The sequence below is a fragment of the Bombina bombina genome, chromosome 6, assembly GCF_027579735.1.
Source record: "Bombina bombina isolate aBomBom1 chromosome 6, aBomBom1.pri, whole genome shotgun sequence".
In the NCBI taxonomy this organism is placed as follows: domain Eukaryota; kingdom Metazoa; phylum Chordata; class Amphibia; order Anura; family Bombinatoridae; genus Bombina; species Bombina bombina.
Window position 1 is genome coordinate 231,107,198 of NC_069504.1, and position 20,471 is coordinate 231,127,668.

A 20,471-nucleotide genomic window follows, 5' to 3' on the forward strand; every position below is an offset into this window, starting at 1 on the left:
GGTGTCGAATCGTAAATTCAATCCGGAAATAGTTCCTTCCTTGTGTCCTAACCCTTCTTTGTCAAAGGAAAGGTTGCTTCATAATTTGGATGTAGTTTGGGCTCTGAAGTTTTATCTTCAGGCCACGAAAAAGTTCAGACAGACTTAGTCTTTATTTGTTGTGTATTCAGGGAAGCGCAAGGGGCAGAGGGCCTTTTCTTCTTCACTGTGCATGATCAGGACATAAGCTTCCTCAGAGGATTACGGCTCACTCAACTAGAGCTGTGGCCTCTTCTTGGGCCTTTAAGAACGGGGCCTCTATGGAGCAGATTTGTAAGGCGGCCACTTGGTCTTCTTTACATACTTTTGCAAAATTTTACAAATTTGATGTTTTGGCTTCGGCAGAAGCAGTTTTTGGGAGAAAGTTTAGGGTCCGCCTCCTTTTGGCCTCCTATCTTTTTCATTCAGTGTCCTCTAGAGCTTTGGGTATTTGTTCCCACAAGTAATGAATGATGCAGTTGACTCTCCTCCCATTAAGATGGAAAACATAAATTATGCTTACCTGATAATTTTATTTCCATCTGTGGGAGGAGAGTCCACTGCTCCCTCCCATTCTCCGGTGGGCGGACCTAAATTAAATGTATTCTTCTGGCACCATTTATACCCTGATATTTCTCTTACTGTTCCTTGTTCCCTTGTCAGAATAACTGGGGGATGAGGGGAGTGGGGGAGGTATTTAAGCCTTTGGCTGGGGTTTCTTTGCCTCCTCCTGGTGGCCAGGTTCTTAATTCCCACAAGTAATGAATGAAAATTATCAGGCAAGCATAATTGAGATTTCTTTTGTTGTGGCGTACTTGTTGGACATCTTCTATTGTTTTCTGAAATGGTTACAATTAAGTGTTGTAAGAAACATACTCATCTGAGTTGTCAATTGTGCGATAAGGGAGGTGAGTATGTTTCCCTTGTAACCAGTTAAAGGGACAGTAGACCTAGCAAATAATGTTATATCGTTCTGCACATAGTGCAGAATTATATAACATTAGCTTAGCGACATCTTTCTAAAGCAAAGGATTAGAGAGATTTTATAACGAAAATGTAATTTTAGAGAACGCTGCTCCTGGCTCTACTGAGCAGGTCTGTTTTTTTGTCCTAAGCGCATCGTGGGCACGCTGTCTAGTCACAGCGCGCCAGATTGCGCTATTAAACTCAATGTAGCTCGCTCCCACTCTGGTCTGGTAGCTGGAGCAAGCTACATTGAGTTTAATAGCGGGATCGAGCCGGCTGTCAGACAGCATGCCCGTGATGCGCTTAGGAGTAAAAAATAGATCCGCTCAGTAGAGCCAAGAGCGGCGTAATGTAAAATTCAATTTTTGTCATAAAATATCTCTAATCCTTTGCTTTAGAAAGCTGATGCTAAGCTAATGTTATATAATTCTGCACTATGTGCAGAAACATATAACATAATTTGCTAGGTTTACTGCCACTTTAAAGCATATCTGTAAATACACTGCTCTAAGCAGCCAGATCATGTAATTATTAGTTTTGCATTAAACTTAGGTTATGGCATTTGTGTTTATATCAAACACAAGGACATAAATGTTATATTGAAAACTTGTGTAGTTGTCATTAAATTAAAGGGACAGTCTAGTCCAAAATAAACTTTCATGATTCAGATAGGGCATGTCATTTTAAACAATTTTCCAATTTACTTTTATCACCAATTTTGCTTTGTTCTCTTGATATTCTTAGTTGAAAGCTTAACCTAGGAGGTTCATATGCTAATTTCTTAGACCTTAAAGGCCGCCTCTTTTCATAATGCATTTTAACAGTTTTTCACCACTAGAGGGTGTTAGTTCATGTTTTTCATATAGATAACACTGTGCTCATGCACGTGACGTTATCTGGGAGCAGGCACTGATTGGCTAAACTGCAAGTCTGTCAACAGAAATGAAACAAAGGGGCAGTTTGCAGAGGCTTAGATAAAAGATAATCACAGAGGTTAAAAGTATATTAATATAACTGTGTTGGTTATGCAAAACTGGAGAATGGGTAATAAAGGGATTATCTATCTTTTAAAACAATAAAAATTCTGGTGTAGACTGTCCCTTTAATTTTTGGTGGTTGGGTTGACAGCAATCTTCCCCCTTTTCTTATCACAATAGGTCATATCTCACTCCAGTTCGTGATGAAGAATCAGAGTCCCAAAGAAAAGCTAGGTCACGACAAGCTAGACAATCCAGGAGATCTACCCAGGTAATTGATAAGTTCAAACAGCAAATTGCATGAAAAAAATCTATTTTTAGGGAATATTGCTGCAGGGCAGTCATCTTTTATATTACTGGTGACTAAAAATAGCAGTTCAGATGGAATTAAATTACAAATGTATCCAACTATTACTGTGTTATACATTGTAAATTTAATGAAATAAAATTAATGGAACTTTAAAATCATCTAGAAAAGAAAAAAGTAATAGACATTTCTTTCATGTAATTGGCAAGAGTCCATGAGTTATTGACGTATGGGATATACAATCCTACCAGGAGGGGCAAAGTTTCCCAAACCTCAATATGCCTATAAATACACCCCTGACCACACCCACAATTCAGTTTTACAAACTTTGCCTCCTATGGAGGTAGTGAAGTAAGTTCATTCACTTCAGTGGCTATGTGCATGGAAGTTTTAAGTCTCATGACGGCAGCATCGGATGCGATCCCCTTTGCTCGTTTTCACATGAGACTTCTACAGCTTTGTATGCTGAATCAATGGTGCAGGGATTATACTCGAATATCACAATTGATATACTTAAATCCCAACATTCAACTCTCTGACTTGGTGGTTAGATCATCCTAGTTTAATTCAGGGGGCCTCTTTTGTTCGTCCTACCTGGAATGTGATAACAGATGCAAGTCTTTCAGGTTGGGGAGCTGTCTGGGGATCTCTGACAGCACAAGGGGTTTGGAAATCTCAAGAGGCGAGGTTACCAATCAATATTTTAGCACTCTGTGCTATTTTCAGGGCTCTTCAGGTTTGGCCTCTATTGAAGAGAGAACCATTCATTTGTTTTCAGACGGACAATATCACAACTGTGAGATTCGCAGTCCCCTAGCTATGAAATAAGTATCTTGGATACTTTCTTGGGCAGAATCCAGCTCTTGTCTAATTTCTGCGGTGCATATCTCAGGTGTAGACAATTGGGAAGCGGATTATCTCAGCCGTCAGACCTTACATCCGGGGGAGAGGTCTCTCCATCCAGATGTATTTTGTCAGATTGTACAGATGTGGGGTCTTCCAGAAATAGATCTGATGGCTTCTCATCTAAACAAGAAACTTCCCAGGAGTTGGTGGATGCTTTAGCAGTTACCAACCTGATTATATCTTTCCGCCTTTAGTTCTTCTTCCAAAAGTGATCTCCAAGATCATTATGGAACAATCATACAATATGTGTTTATGATAGCAGCAGCGTGGCCTCACAGGTTTTGGTATGCGGATCTTGTTCTTATGTCCAGTTGCCAGTCTTGGCCACTTCCTCTAAGACCAGACATTCTGTCTCAAGGACCGTTTCTTTCATGTAATTGGCAAGAGTCCATGAGCTAGTGACATATGGGATATACAATCCTACCAGTAGGGGCAAAGTTTCCCAAACCTTAAAATGCCTATAAATACACCCCTAACCACACCCACAATTCAGTTTTACAAACTTTGCCTCCTATGGAGGTGGTGAAGTAAGTTTGTGCTAAGATTTCTACGTTGATATGCGCTTCTCAGCATTGTTGAAGCTCGATTCCTCTCAGAGTAAAGGAAATGTCAGAGGGACGTGAAGGGAGTATCGCTTATTGAATACGATGATTTCCCTAACGGGGGTCTATTTCATAGGTTTTCTGTAATCGGTCGTAGAGACTCATCTCCTACCTCCCTTTTCAGATCGACGATATACTCTCAATTTACCATTACTCTACTGATAACTGTTTCAGTACTGGTTTGGCTATCTGCTATATGTGGATGGGTGTCTTTTGGTAAGAATGTTTTTTATTACTTAAGACACCTCAGCTATGGTTTGGCACTTTATGCATTTATATAAAGTTCTAAATATATGTATTGTACTTATATTTGCCATGAGTCAGGTTCATGTATTTCCTTCTGAAGACTGTCAGTTTCATATTTGGGGAATAAAAACATTTTTTTAAGAAATTTTTTTCTTACCTGGGGTTTAGTCTTTTTTTCAATTGACTAATTCTTTCAAATTGCGGGTGGTATTAGGCCCGCGGGTGTGTCAAATGCTAGACTTTATTGCGTCATTCTTGGCGCAAGAATTTTTTTGGCGCGAAAAATACGTCTGGCGCAACTTCGTCATTTCCGGCATCATAGTTGACGCCGAAGCCTTACACACGGTTGCGTCATTAGTGACGCGAGTGTGTCATTTCCGGTTATTGTTGGCGCCAAAAAAAATTTCAGTTACGTTGTGCGTCATACTTGGCGCCAAACTTTTTCATTCTTTCAATACCCCATTGATGTTTGCCTCCTGCCTTTTTCTCTATCAGAGGGCTATGCTATTGGCATTTTTTCCCATTCCTGAAACTGTCATATAAGGAAATTGATAATTTTGCTTTATATGTTGTTTTTTCTTTTACATTTTGCAAGATGTCTCAATCTGATCCTGCCTCAGAAGTTTCTGCTGGAGTATTGCTGCCTGACATCGGTTCTACCAAAGCTAAGTGCATTTGTTGTAAGATTGTGGAAATTATTTCGCCGAATGTCATTTGTTATAGTTGTCATGATAAACTTTTACATGCAGATAGTGTGTCCATCAGTAATAGTACATTGCCAGTTGCAGTTCCTTCAACTTCTAATGTACATGATATTCCTATGAATTTTAAAGAATTTGTTTCTGATTCTATCCAGAAGGCTTTGTCTGCATTTCCACCTTCTAATAAACGTAAAAGGTCTTTTAAAACTTCTCATTCAGTTGATGAAATTTCAAATGACCAACAACATAATAATTTATCCTCTTCTGATGAGGATCTATCTGATACAGAAGATCCTTCCTCAGACATTGACACTGACAAATCTACATACAGGTGGCCCTCGTTTTACAACGGTTCAATTTACACCGTTTCATAATAACAACCTTTTTTTCCAGTCATGTGACTGCTATTGAAAAGCATTGAGAAGCAGTGCATTTATTAAAATAGCCAGTATTTGGAGCTGTCCGCTTGTGTTGTAGCAAAGCCAAGCAAGCTGAAATTTATCAGTTTAACCAGACCTGAGCTCTCAAGCAAATTTCAAAAGAAAACAAGATCTTCCTGTCTATAAATCAGTCCAGATTGAAATGCATAGAAAGAACTGTTTACAGAAAAATGCAAGTGAAATCTGTGTTGTGATTATTTTGTTAGGTTTATAATGCTGTTTAGCAAATGTTTTTGTTCATTTAACTTAGTTTAATTATATATTTCTTTCATGTAATTAACAAGAGTCCATGAGCTAGTGACGTATGGGATATACATTCCTACCAGGAGGGGCAAAGTTTCCCAAACCTTAAAATGCCTATAAATACACCCCTCACCACACCCACAAATCAGTTTTTACAAACTTTGCCTCCAAGGGAGGTGGTGAAGTAAGTTTGTGCTAGATTCTACGTTGATATGCGCTCCGCAGCAAGTTGGAGCCCGGTTTTCCTCTCAGCGTGCAGTGAATGTCAGAGGGATGTGAGGAGAGTATTGCCTATTGAATGCAGTGATCTCCTTCTACGGGGTCTATTTCATAAGGTTCTCTGTTATCGGTCGTAGAGATTCATCTCTTACCTCCCTTTTCAGATCGACGATATACTCTTATATTTACCATTTCCTCTACTGATTCTCGTTTCAGTACTGGTTTGGCTTTCTACAAACATGTAGATGAGTGTCCTGGGGTAAGTAAGTCTTATTTTCTGTGACACTCTAAGCTATGGTTGGGCACTTTATTTATAAAGTTCTAAATATATGTATTCAAACATTTATTTGCCTTGACTCAGAATGTTCAACTTTCCTTATTTCCAGACAGTCAGTTTCATATTTGGGATTATGCTTTAATTATCATATTTTTTCTTACCTCAAAAATTTGACTTTTTCCCTGTGGGCTGTTAGGCTCGCGGGGGCTGAAAATGCTTCATTTTATTGCGTCATTTTTGGCGCGGACTTTTTTGGCGCAAAAATTCATTTCCGTTTCCGGCGTCATACGTGTCGCCGGAAGTTGCGTCATTTTTTGACGTTATTTTGCGCCAAAAATGTCGGCGTTCCGGATGTTGCGTCATTTTTGGCGCAAAAAGCATTTAGGCGCCAAATAATGTGGGCGTCTTTTTTGGCGCCAAAAAATATGGGCGTCGCTTTTGTCTCCACATTATTTCAGTCTCATTTTTCATTTGCTTCTGGTTGCTAGAAGCTTGATGTTTGGCATTTTTTTCCCATTCCTGAAACTGTCTTATAAGGAATTTGATCTATTTTGCTTTATATGTTGTTTTTTCTCTTACATATTGCAAGATGTCTCACGTTGCATCTGAGCCAGAAGATACTACAGGAAAACCTCTGCCTGCTGGATCTACCAAAGCTAAGTGTATCTGCTGTAAACTTTTGGTAGCTATTCCTCCAGCTGTTGTTTGTATTAAATGTCATGACAAACTTGTTAATGCAGATAATATTTCCTTTAGTGATGTACCATTGCCTGTTGCAGTTCCCTCAACATCTAAGGTGCAGAATGTTCCTGATAACATAAGAGATTTTGTTTCTGAATCCATAAAGAAGGCTTTGTCTGTTATTTCTCCTTCTAGTAAACGTAAAAAGTCTTTTAAATCTTCTCTTTCTACAGATGAATTTTTAAATGAACACCATCATTCTGATTCTTTGGACTCTTCTGGTTCAGAGGATTCTGTCTCAGAGATTGATGCTGATAAATCTTCATATTTATTTAAGATGGAATTTATTCGCTCTTTACTTAAAGAAGTACTAATTGCTTTAGAAATAGAGGATTCTAGTCCTCTTGATACTAATTCTATACGTTTAGATAAGGTTTTTAAAGCTCCTGCGGTTATTCCAGAAGTCTTTCCTGTTCCTAATGCTATTTCTGCAGTAGTTGCTAAGGAATGGGATAGATTGGGTAATTCATTTACTCCTTCTAAACGTTTTAAGCAATTATATCCTGTTCCGCCTGACAGGTTAGAATTTTGGGACAAAATCCCTAAAGTTGATGGGGCTATTTCTACCCTTGCTAAACGTACTACCATTCCTACATCAGATGGTACCTCGTTTAAGGATCCTTTAGATAGAAAAATTGAATCTTTTCTAAGAAAAGCTTATCTATGTTCAGGTAATCTTCTTAGACCTGCTATATCATTGGCTGATGTTGCTGCAGCTTCAACTTTTTGGTTGGAAACTCTAGCGCAACAAGTAACAAATCGTGATTCTCATGATATTATTATTCTTCTCCAGCATGCTAATAATTTCATCTGTGATGCCATTTTTGATATTATTAGAGTTGATGTTAGATTTATGTCTCTGGCTATCTTAGCCAGAAGAGCTTTATGGCTTAAGACTTGGAATGCTGATATGGCTTCTAAATCAACTCTACTTTCCATTTCTTTCCAGGGAAACAAATTATTTGGTTCTCAGTTGGATTCTATTATTTCAACTGTTACTGGTGGGAAAGGAACTTTTTTACCACAGGATAAAAAGTCTAAAGGTAAAAACAGGGCTAACAATCGTTTTCGATCCTTTCGTTTCAACAAAGAACAAAAGCCTGATCCTTCGTCCTCAGGAGCAGTTTCAGTTTGGAAACCATCTCCAGTCTGGAATAAATCCAAGCCTGCTAGAAAGGCAAAGCCTGCTTCTAAGTTCACATGAAGGTACGGCCCTCATTCCAGTTCCGCTGGTAGGGGGCAGGTTACGTTTTTTCAAAGAAATTTGGATCAATTCTGTTCACAATCTTTGGATTCAGAACATTGTTTCAGAAGGGTACAGAATTGGTTTCAAGATGAGACCTCCTGCAAAGAGATTTTTTCTTTCCCATGTCCCAGTAAATCCAGTGAAAGCTCAAGCATTTCTGAATTGTGTTTCAGATCTAGAGTTGGCTGGAGTAATTATGCCAGTTCCAGTTCCGGAACAGGGGATGGGGTTTTATTCAAATCTCTTCATTGTACCAAAGAAGGAGAATTCCTTCAGACCAGTTCTGGATCTAAAATTATTGAATCGCTATGTAAGGATACCAACGTTCAAGATGGTAACTGTAAGGACTATATTGCCTTTTGTTCAGCAAGGGAATTATATGTCCACAATAGATTTACAGGATGCATATCTGCATATTCCGATTCATCCAGATCATTATCAGTTCCTGAGATTCTCTTTTCTAGACAAGCATTACCAATTTGTGGCTCTACCGTTTGGCCTTGCTACAGCTCCAAGAATTTTCACAAAGATTCTCGGTGCCCTTCTGTCTGTAATCAGAGAACAGGGTATTGTGGTATTTCCTTATTTGGACGATATCTTGGTACTTGCTCCGTCTTTACATTTAGCAGAGTCTCATACGAATCGACTTGTGTTGTTTCTTCAAGATCATGGTTGGAGGATCAATTTACTAAAAAGTTCTTTGATTCCTCAAACAAGGGTAACCTTTCTGGGTTTCCAGATAGATTCAGTGTCCATGACTCTGTCTTTAACAGACAAGAGACGTCTAAAATTGATTACAGCTTGTCGAAACCTTCAGTCACAATCATTCCCTTCGGTAGCCTTATGCATGGAAATTCTAGGTCTTATGACTGCTGCATCGGACGCGATCCCCTTTGCTCGTTTTCACATGCGACCTCTTCAGCTCTGTATGCTGAACCAATGGTGCAGGGATTACACGAAGATATCTCAATTAATATCTTTAAAACCGATTGTTCGACACTCTCTAACGTGGTGGACAGATCACCATCGTTTAATTCAGGGGGCTTCTTTTGTTCTTCCGACCTGGACTGTAATTTCAACAGATGCAAGTCTCACAGGTTGGGGAGCTGTGTGGGGATCTCTGACGGCACAAGGAGTTTGGGAATCTCAGGAGGTGAGATTACCGATCAATATTTTGGAACTCCGTGCAATTTTCAGAGCTCTTCAGTTTTGGCCTCTTCTGAAGAGAGAATCGTTCATTTGTTTTCAGACAGACAATGTCACAACTGTGGCATACATCAATCATCAAGGAGGGACTCACAGTCCTCTGGCTATGAAAGAAGTATCTCGAATTTTGGTTTGGGCGGAATCCAGCTCCTGTCTAATCTCTGCGGTTCATATCCCAGGTGTAGACAATTGGGAAGCGGATTATCTCAGTCGCCAAACGTTGCATCCGGGCGAATGGTCTCTTCACCCAGAGGTATTTCTTCAGATTGTTCAATTGTGGGGGCTCCCAGAGATAGATCTGATGGCCTCTCATCTAAACAAGAAACTTCCCAGGTATCTGTCCAGATCCCGGGATCCTCAGGCGGAGGCAGTGGATGCATTATCACTTCCTTGGAAGTATCATCCTGCCTATATCTTTCCGCCTCTAGTTCTTCTTCCAAGAGTAATCTCCAAGATTCTGAGGGAATGCTCGTTTGTTCTGCTAATAGCTCCGGCATGGCCTCACAGGTTTTGGTATGCGGATCTTGTCCGGATGGCATCTTGCCAGCCATGGACTCTTCCGTTAAGACCAGACCTTCTGTCACAAGGTCCTTTTTTCCATCCGGATCTGAAATCCTTAAATTTAAAGGTATGGAGATTGAACGCTTGATTCTTGGTCATAGAGGTTTCTCTGACTCCGTGATTAATACTATGTTACAGGCTCGTAAATCTGTATCTCGAGAGATATATTATAGAGTCTGGAAGACTTATATTTCTTGGTGTCTTTCTCATCATTTTTCTTGGCATTCTTTTAGAATACCGAGAATTTTACAATTTCTTCAGGATGGTTTGGATAAGGGTTTGTCCGCAAGTTCTTTGAAAGGACAAATCTCTGCTCTTTCTGTTCTTTTTCACAGAAAGATTGCTATTCTTCCTGATATTCATTGTTTTGTACAAGCTTTGGTTCGTATAAAACCTGTCATTAAGTCAATTTCTCCTCCTTGGAGTTTGAATTTGGTTCTGGGAGCTCTTCAAGCTCCTCCGTTTGAACCTATGCATTCATTGGACATTAAATTACTTTCTTGGAAAGTTTTGTTCCTTTTGGCTATCTCTTCTGCTAGAAGAGTTTCTGAATTATCTGCTCTTTCATGTGAGTCTCCTTTTCTGATTTTTCATCAGGATAAGGCGGTGTTGCGAACTTCTTTTGAATTTTTACCTAAAGTTGTGAATTCCAACAACATTAGTAGAGAAATTGTGGTTCCTTCATTATGTCCTAATCCTAAGAATTCTAAGGAGAAATCATTGCATTCTTTGGATGTTGTTAGAGCTTTGAAATATTATGTTGAAGCTACGAAATCTTTCCGTAAGACTTCTAGTCTATTTGTTATCTTTTCCGGTTCTAGGAAAGGCCAGAAAGCTTCTGCCATTTCTTTGGCATCTTGGTTGAAATCTTTAATTCATCTTGCCTATGTTGAGTCGGGTAAAACTCCGCCTCAAAGAATTACAGCTCATTCTACTAGGTCAGTATCTACTTCCTGGGCGTTTAGGAATGAAGCTTCGGTTGACCAGATCTGCAAAGCAGCAACTTGGTCTTCTTTGCATACTTTTACTAAATTCTACCATTTTGATGTATTTTCTTCTTCTGAAGCAGTTTTTGGTAGAAAAGTTCTTCAGGCAGCGGTTTCAGTTTGAATCTTCTGCTTATGTTTTTTGTTAAACTTTATTTTGGGTGTGGATTATTTTCAGCAGGAATTGGCTGTCTTTATTTTATCCCTCCCTCTCTAGTGACTCTTGTGTGGAAAGATCCACATCTTGGGTAGTCATTATCCCATACGTCACTAGCTCATGGACTCTTGTTAATTACATGAAAGAAAACATAATTTATGTAAGAACTTACCTGATAAATTCATTTCTTTCATATTAACAAGAGTCCATGAGGCCCACCCTTTTTTGTGGTGGTTATGATTTTTTTGTATAAAGCACAATTATTCCAATTCCTTATTTTATATGCTTCGCACTTTTTCTTATCACCCCACTTCTTGGCTATTCGTTAAACTGATTTGTGGGTGTGGTGAGGGGTGTATTTATAGGCATTTTAAGGTTTGGGAAACTTTGCCCCTCCTGGTAGGAATGTATATCCCATACGTCACTAGCTCATGGACTCTTGTTAATATGAAAGAAATGAATTTATCAGGTAAGTTCTTACATAAATTATGTTTCTGTGTTGTGTGATTATTTTATTAGGTTTATAATGCTGTTTAGCATTTAAAGTCTTCATTTCAAAGCTTTAAAAATAATGTATTAGGTGTTACTTATGACAATTTTGAGAGGGGCCTGGAACCTATCTCTTCCCATTGACTTACATTATAAACTGAGTTTCAATTTACATAGGTTTCGATTTACAACCATTCCTTCTGGAACCTAACCCCGGCGTAAACTGAGGGCTACCTGTATTTATTTAAAATAGAGTATATGCATTCTTTATTAAAAGAAGTGTTAATTACTTTTTATATTGAGGTAACCAGTCCTCTTGACATTCAGTCTAATAAACGTTTAAATGCTGTTTTTAAACCTCCTGTGGTTTCTCCAGGGGTTTTTCCTATTCCTGAGGCTATTTTTGATATGATTTCTAAGGAATGAAATAAGCCAGGTACTCCTTTTATTTCGTCTTCAAGGTTTAAAAATTTATATCCTTTACCAGCAAATTCTATAGAGTTTTGGGGGAAAAATCACCAAAGTGGATGGGGCTAGTTCTACTCTTGCTAAACGTACCACTATTCCTATGGAAGATAGTACTTCCTTTAAGGATCCTTTAGATAGGAAGCTTGAATCTTATCTAAGGAAGGCCTATTTATATTCAGGTCATCTTCTCAGACCTGCAATTTCTTTGGCTGATGTTGCGGTTGCATCAACTTTCTGGTTGGAGAATTTAGCGCAACAAGAATTGGATTCTGACACATCTAGCATTATTCGCTTACTGCAATATGCTAATCATTTTATTTGTGATGCCATTTTTGTTATTATCAAAATTGATGTTAGATCCATGTCTTTAGCTATATTAGCTAGAAGAGCTTTGTGGCTTAAATCTTGGAATGCTGATATGACATCTAAATCTAGATTACTATCTTTCTTTCCAAGGTAAGAATTTATTTGGTTCTCAGTTGGATTCTATTATTTCAACTGTCACTGGGGGGAAAGGGATTTTTTCTGCCTCAGGATAAAAAACCTAAGGTTAAATCTAAGGCTTCTAACCGTTTTCGTTCCTTTCATCAAAATAAGGAACAAAAACTTAATCCTTCCTGCAAGGAATCTGTTTCCAATTGGAAGCCTTCCTCAAATTGGAATAAATCCAAGCCATTTAAGAAACCAAAGTCAGCCCCTAAGTCTGCATGAAGGTGCGGCCCTCATTCCAGCTCAGCTGGTAGGGGGCAGATTAAGGTTTTTCAAGGATATTTGGATAGATTCTGTATCGAATAGGATTCAGAGTAAGACCTCCTGTGGGAAGATTTTGCGTGGAGTGCCACATCTTGGGTATTGCTATCCCATACGTCACTAGCTCATGGACTCTTGCCAATTACATGAAATAAAATATAATTTATGTAAGAACTTACCTGATAAATTCATTTCTTTCATATTGGCAAGAGTTCATGAGGCCCACCCTTTTTTATGGTGGTTATGATTTTTTTGTATAAAGCACAATTATTTCCAAATTTCTTTTGTTGATGCTTTCTATTGCTTTCTTTATCACCCCACTGATTGGCTATTAGTTAAACTGAATTGTGGGTGTGATGAGGGGTGCATTTTGAGGTTTGGGAAACTTTGCCCCTCCTGGTAGGATTGTATATCCCATACGTCACTAGCTCATGGACTCTTGCCAATATGAAAGAAATTAATTTATCAGGTAAGTTCTTAGATAAATTATGTTTTTTCTGTACTGGTTTAGCTGTCTGCTATATGTGGATGGGTATCTTCTGGTAAGTATATATCATTTTTTAAGACACTCAGCTATGTTTGGCGCTTTGTTATAAAGTTTTAAATATATGCATTTGCTTATATTTGCCATGTGTCAGGTCTATGTTTATTTCCCTTTTGCATTCTAACAGTTTCAGTATGGAATTTGTGTTTTGGGGAGTTTAATTAAAAGTTTTCTTACCTCAGTTTTTCAAATTTGACTTTTTTTTTTTTTATTTTCGCTGGTAAACTAGGCTCGCGAGGACGCAAAATGCTGTTTTTTATTGCGTCATTCTTGGCGCAAAGTTGCGTCTTTGTTGCCGCAATTTTTTTCCCGCGAAATTGCGCCCGTTATGACGAGATTTGCTTCATTTCATTGTGTTCACTTTGGTGCCAAAAGTTTTTTTCCCTGCATTTGCGTCATCTTTGCGTCATTTTTTTGGTGCCTAAATTTGTTATTTTAAGCCTCTCCCTCTTTTGCTCGCTGCTTTCATTTTATTATAGAGAGCTATGATGCTTGTTTTTTATTTCATTTTTTTCTATAAAATTCTCTCATGCATTTTTCCTATTTTTTTTAAACTGTTACATTGTGGAAATTGGATATTTTGTCTAAATGTTGTTTGTTTATTTTACATTTTGCGAGATGTCTCTCACTGATCCTGTCTCTGATGTTACTGTAGAAACCAAGATGCCTGAACACATTTCTACCAAAAGCTAAGTGTGTTATTGTCAAGCTGATTTTATTCCCTCAGCTTATTTATAGGCATTTATTTTATCATATTATATGCTGATAATGTTTCTATGTGTACAATTACATCTGCTGTTTTTACTTTCTCAGTTAATGTACCGAAAAGTTCTGCAGATATAAAAATGTTACTGCTGCAGCCACAAGAAGGCTATGACTGCTATTGCGCCTTCAATTAATGTAAAGGTCTTTCCAAACTTGTTATAGATTTAATCAATTTTTTACTGACTGATAGCATACTTAAGTATCTTCTGCTGATGAGGGTTCCTTTCTCTCAGAGGATCCTGCATCAGAGATAGTAATTGACTAATCTTCTTTCTTCAAATTGAACATTTTCGTTCTCTTTTAAGGAAGTCTTATTAAAGGGCCATTATACACCCCAAAAAATATGGGATTCTTAAATAAAGAACCAACAGAAGACAAAGTTTGTAATTGACATGTATTAGCAATTTTGCTGCTAAATCTGCTAAAAAGGATTATAACGTTTGTAATCCTCTCAGTGCATGAGAATACGTACGTAATATCTACTAGCTTCAGAGCAAGGCTTTTTCTACACTCCCTATCTAGTGTCCTTTACAGCCAGCCCCCATGCTGGGGCTGTCTGTGTAATAGATAAGGCTGTCGCTTACAAATCCCCTCACCTCTCTCAGCCATTTCTTCCTGACTGTTTACACTGGGCACTGTGAAACATGATCCTGAGATGTTTTACAGAGCTGTGTGTGAAATATCAGAGTGAAAAGTAGATTGTGTTTTTATTCCATTCAAACAGCCAATATATGCATTAGCAATTCACTGGCGATGTCAGCCTTTGATATGTGATTCTCACAATTTATGGGATGTTTGCATTTGCATAATGTATACATCTCTTACAGAAATGTCACTGATATCTTATGTGTATAGCAGATAAATGATGGATTTTACTATCCATTAATGTCAATAACAGACTGTTACCAGCAAAGTTTATTCACCCTAAGTAATAGTGGTAGCCAAATATGGTAGAAGAAATTGTTTCCCCTAAGCCAGCCGTTTCATTCTGCACCTTGGCAACATTCAGAGCTCTGCCCCCCTGCAGCTACTCCCACTCTTCTGCCTCTTCATAAATATTCATATTGTATTATATGTAAAGCAGGGGGCGGAGCTCTGGATGTTGCCGAGGTGCAGATGAAACGGCTGGCTTAGGGGAAACAATTTCTTCTACCACATTTGGCTACCACTATTACTTAGGGTGAATAAACTTTGCTGGTAACAGTCTGTTATTAATTGACATTAATGGATAGTAAAATCCATCATTTATTTGCTATACATGTTACAGTTAAAGTGCAGAAACAGTTAATGTGTACATTACCTAGCTAATCTGCAGATTAACTGATTTGCTCAGTTAAAGTGCAGAATCTGCACTTTACCTAGGTAATGTGCACATTAACTGCTTCCGTGTAATTAAAGTTGGAAAAGTTTGTTTCTCTCATGTAAACTGTTTATTGAAAAAGAAGCTGAAGAATGTTCCGATTTCGGCCGAGGGCAGATACGCTCCAGAGTGCTGTGTTCTAATCACCTAGGTAATGTGCACATTAACGGCTTCCGTGTAGTTAAAGTTGGAAAAGTTTGTTTCTCTCATGTAAACTGTTTATTGAAAAAGAAGCCGAAGAATGTTCCGATTTCGGCCAAGGGCAGATACGCTCTGTTCTAATCAGAGCCTCGGGCGCCACAACTGCCTCTGGGAACCTTACCATGGGGCCCAGCCCGCACGTCTTGAAATTCTCTGTCTGGGAAATTATTTATCGAATCTATCTTTTTATTATAGATTCGATAGATAGATAATTTCCCAGACAGAGAATTTCAAGACGTGCAAAACCTGCAACTCCCCTTAGAAGTAGCAAATGCCTTTAACAATTATTTTGTCGGATGCTCCACCACCCTGATTGACAAACTAATAAATGGCACGCACCCTGAAGCTACAAATGTGGATCAGGCCCCACTAAAACATCAAAGACACAATATAGAGAAGTTCAATTTTAGACCTGTACCCATCAATGTCGTTAAGAAACACCTTAATAATCTAAAAATGAAAAACCAGTCTGGACCTGATCAAATCCCAGCAATGCTGTTGAAGCTCAGTGCGCCGGCAATTGCTAAGCCTGTCGCAACCCTAATTAACGAATCCTTGGTGTCTGGATACATACCCAAACTCTGGAAAACTGCAAGAGTAGTGCTTATTCATAAAAGTGGGGAGTTAACCTTGGTTTCTAACTATCGCCCTATATCATTGCTCCCAGTATTGTCAAAAATCTTAGAAAAATGCGTCCATACGCAATTATGCGAGTATTACCAACTTTCTAACTATCTGACCCCTGATCAATCAGGTTTTCAACCAAATCACTCTACTACAACTGCCCTCCTAAAAGTTTGCAATGACATCCAAACTGGCATGGAACAAGGAGACCTAACTGGAGCTATTTTCCTTGATTTTGCTAAGGCTTTTGACACAGTGGACCACGACATACTACTGCTCAAACTAAAAAACTCTGGTATTGCTGATCGTCCGTCAACCTGGTTTAGATCATATGTATCGGATCGATCACAATATGTCTCTGTTTTTAACAGTGACTCCCTCTCCCAGTCACGTGTGGTGTTCCCCAAGGTTCCATTCTCGGCCCTCTACTATTCACATTATTTATAAATGATTTGCCTTATGTCTGCACATCCTCAACTGTACACATGTACGCAGACGACACAGTAATCTATGCAAACAAATCTGATCTGCCACAGCTTGAGGCAGTGCTCCAAGACCAGTTCACAGAGGTAGAAAAGTGGATCTCAAAAAACAAACTCTTCCTAAACACTGACAAAACTGTCACAATGATCTTTGGAACTGGGCCTAAATTACACAAATTACAAAATTCCCATCTACGCATCAAAACAAAATCCAATTGCACGCTGACCGCAGTCCACTCTTTCAAATACTTGGGTATGTTCTTAGACCCTAATCTGTCTTTTGGCCTCCACATAGAAAAACTTGCATCTAAACTTTATCCAAAATTAGGTGCCCTGTACAGAAACAAATCTTGCCTCAGCCCTACAGTAAAGGAAAAGATTGTACAGCAAATGCTGATGCCTATCATGGATTATGGGGACATAGTATACGCACCTGCACCGCAAACTCACCTTAATAAACTTAATACATTGTATAACTCGTTCTGCCGCTTTATGCTACAATGTAACTATAAGACCCACCATTGTGACATGCTAAAAGAACTAAACTGGCTGACGCTGGAATCCAGACGCACCCTCCATCTTTCCTGCCTTGTGTTTAGGTGCCTTTCTGGAAAGCTCCCACCCTACCTGAGCAGAATGCTCTCCCCGGCTATTCCCACCTCCTATAACCTCCGATCCAGTACCAGCACATTATTTAGCTTGCCTCAATACAAAAAGAAAGCAGCTCGATCCTCCTTTTCCTACCGAGCGCCACAGTTATGGAATGACCTCCCGCACACTTTCAAATCTTCCCCAAGCCTAATATCCTTTAAGAGATCCCTCTCTACATATCTCAAAACAGAATGTATCTGTCATGGTTGATTATATATTTCTTACCTGTTCTATGTAAAAATTTTGCATCTATTGTGTATTATTGTTTTTGAATTTTATTGTACCCTATTGTATCAATGCAATGTTTTGTGGACCCAGGACATACTTGAAAACGAGAGAAATCTCAATGTATCCTTCCTGGTAAAATATTTTATAAATAAATAAAAATAAAAATAATGCATATATTGGCTTTTTGAATGGAATAAAAACACAATCTACTTTTCACTCTATTTCACACACAGTGAAATATTCCCCTTGTGTCTACAGAATGCTTACCGGGAGGACAGAGGGGGAGTGAGATCCCTGCCCAGTGTAAACAGTCGGGGAGAAACAGCTGAGAGGTGAGGGGATTTGTAAGTGACAGCCTTATCTATTACACAGACAGCCCCAGCATGGGGGCTGGCTGTAAAGGACACTAGATAGGGAGTGTAGAAAAAGCCTTGATCTGAAGCTAGTGGACATTACGTACGTATTCTCATGCACTGAGAGAATTACAAACTTTATAATAATTTTTAGGAGATTTAGCAGCAAAATTGCTAATACATGTCAATTGCAAACGTTATCTTCTGTTGGTGCTTTATTTAGATAGCCTATATTTTTTTTGGATCTACAATGGCCCTTTAACCTTACGTATTGAGGAGTCTAGTTCTAATATCTAAGTTGATAATCCATTTAAATTCTGTGTTTAAAGATTTCTAAAGTTGCTCCTGAGGTTTTTGTTTTTTTCCTATTTTAGATGCTATCTGTAATATGTTTGCTAAAGAATGGTCTACTCTAAACCTGGTTATTTTTTGGGCATGTACTGCTATTCCTATGGAAAATAGTACTTATTTTTTCAGGAAGCTTGAATTTTACCTTAGGAGAGCATATTTACATACGGTTTATATTCTTAGGATGATGTTGCTACTGCTTCAACTTTCTGGTTGGACAATCAGCGTAGCAGTTATCAGATTCTGAAGTATATAACATTATTTTTTGCTTCAATATGTGAATCATGTTATTTATGATACTGTATTTGATGTCATTTAAGATTGATGTCAAATCTATGTTTCTTCTACAAGATACGACAAGTCCACGGATTTCATCCTTACTTGTGGGATATTAACCTCCTGCTGACAGGAAGTGGCAAAGAGCACCACAGCAGAGCTGTATATATAGCTCCTCCCTTCCCTCCACCCCTAGTAATTCTCTTTGCCTGTGTTAGTACTAGTAAGAGGTAAAGTGAGGTGTTAGTTTTAGTTTCTTCAATCAAGAAGTTTTTTATTTTTAAATGGTGCCGGTGAGTACTATTTCTCTTGTTAAGTGTATCCAGTCCACGGATCACCCATTACTTGTGGGATATTCTCCTTCCCAACAGCAAGAGGATCACCCACAGCAGAGCTGCTATATAGCTCCTCCCCTAACTGTCATATCCAGTCATTCTCTTGCAAGCCTCAACCAAGATGGAGGTCGTAAGAGGAGTGTGGTGTTTTATACTTAGTTTATTCTTCAATCAAAAGTTTGTTATTTTTAAATGGTACCGGAGTGTGCTGTTTATCTCAGGCAGTATTTAGAAGAAGAATCTGCCTGCGTTTTCTATGATCTTAGCAGAAGTAACTAAGATCCATGGCTGTTCTCACATATTCTGAGGAGTGAGGTAACTTCAGAGAGGGAATGGCGTGCAGGTTTTCCTGCAATAAAGTATGTGCAGTTAATATATTTCTAGGGATGGAATTTGCTAGAAAATGCTGCTGATACTGAACTAATGTAAGTAAAGCCTTAAATGCAGTGAGAGCTACTGGTATCAGGCTTATTAATAGAGATACATACTCTTATAAAAATGTAATATAAAACGTTTGCTGGCATGTTTAATCGTTTTTATATATGTTTGGTGATAAAACTTATTGGGGCCTAGTTTTTTCCACATGGCTGGCTTGAATTCTGCCTAGTAACAGTTTCCTGACTTTCCACTGTTGTAATATGAGTGGGAGGGTTTTTTTTGTGCAGCAAAAATTACAGACACAGACATCCAGCTTCTTCCTGCATGATCCAGGATATCTCTGGAGGGCTCAAAAGGCTTCAAAGTCAGTTTGAGGAAGGTAACAAGCCACAGTAGAGCTGTGGCAGTTGTTGTGACTATTTAAAAAAAAAAAAAAGTTTTTGTCAGTTATTATTCTGTGTTTGGTATTAAGGGGTTAATCATCCATTTGCAAGTGGGTGCAATGCTCTGCTAACTTGTTACATACACTGTAAAAAATTTGTTAGTGTAACTGCCTTTTTTCACTGTTATTTCAAATTTTGGAAAAAATTTGTGTTTCTTAAAGGTGCAGTAACGTTTTTTATATTGCATGTAAACTTGTTTAAAGTGTTTTCCAAGCTTGCTAGTCTCATTGCTAGTCTGTTTAAACATGTCTGACACAGAGGAAACTACTTGTTCATTATGTTTGAAAGCCATGGTGGAGCCCCATAGGAGAATGTGTACTAAATGTATTGATTTCACCTTAAACAGTAAAGATCAGTCTTTAACTATAAAAGAAATATCACCAGAAGATTCTGACGAGGGGGGAAGTTATGCCGACTAACTCTCCCCACGTGTTAGACCCTTAGCCTCCCGCTCAGGGGATGCATGCTAATATGGCGCCAATTGCATCAGGGACGCCCATAGCGATTACCTTGCAGGACATGGCTGCAATCATGAATAATACCCTGTCAGAGGTATTATCCAGATTGCTCTGGGGTTAGGAGAAATACAGAGCGCGCAGATGCTGTAAGGGCCATGTCTGATACTGCGTCACAATATGCAGATCATGAGGACGGAGAGCTTCAGTCTGTGGATGAAGTCTCTGATTCGGGGAAACCTGATTCAGAGATTTCTAATTTTAAATTTAAGCTTGAGAACCTCCGTGTATTGCTTGGGGAGGTATTAGCTGCTCTGAATGACTGTGACACAATTGCAGTGCCAGAGAAATTGTGTAGGCTGGATAAATACTATGCGGTGCCGGTGTGTACTGATGTTTTTCCTATACCTAAAAGGCTTACAGAAATAATTAGCAAGGAGTGGGATAGACCGGGTGTGCCTTTTTCCCCACCTCCTATATTTAGAAAAATGTTTCCAATAGACGCCACTACACGGGACTTAT

At 38.7% G+C, this 20,471-nt stretch overlaps 1 protein-coding gene across 4 annotated transcripts in view; it reads left to right on the forward strand.

Moving 5' to 3' along the window:
* Positions 1 to 20,471, forward strand: part of PPP1R12A (protein phosphatase 1 regulatory subunit 12A) — an 875,274-nt gene that overhangs the window by 621,828 nt on the left and 232,975 nt on the right. For all 4 annotated transcript variants that reach the window (XM_053716754.1, XM_053716755.1, XM_053716757.1 and 1 more), the window contains one exon: positions 2,142 to 2,232. In XM_053716754.1, the coding sequence (XP_053572729.1) occupies positions 2,142 to 2,232 (91 nt within the window). The remainder of the gene's footprint in view (positions 1 to 2,141; positions 2,233 to 20,471) is intronic.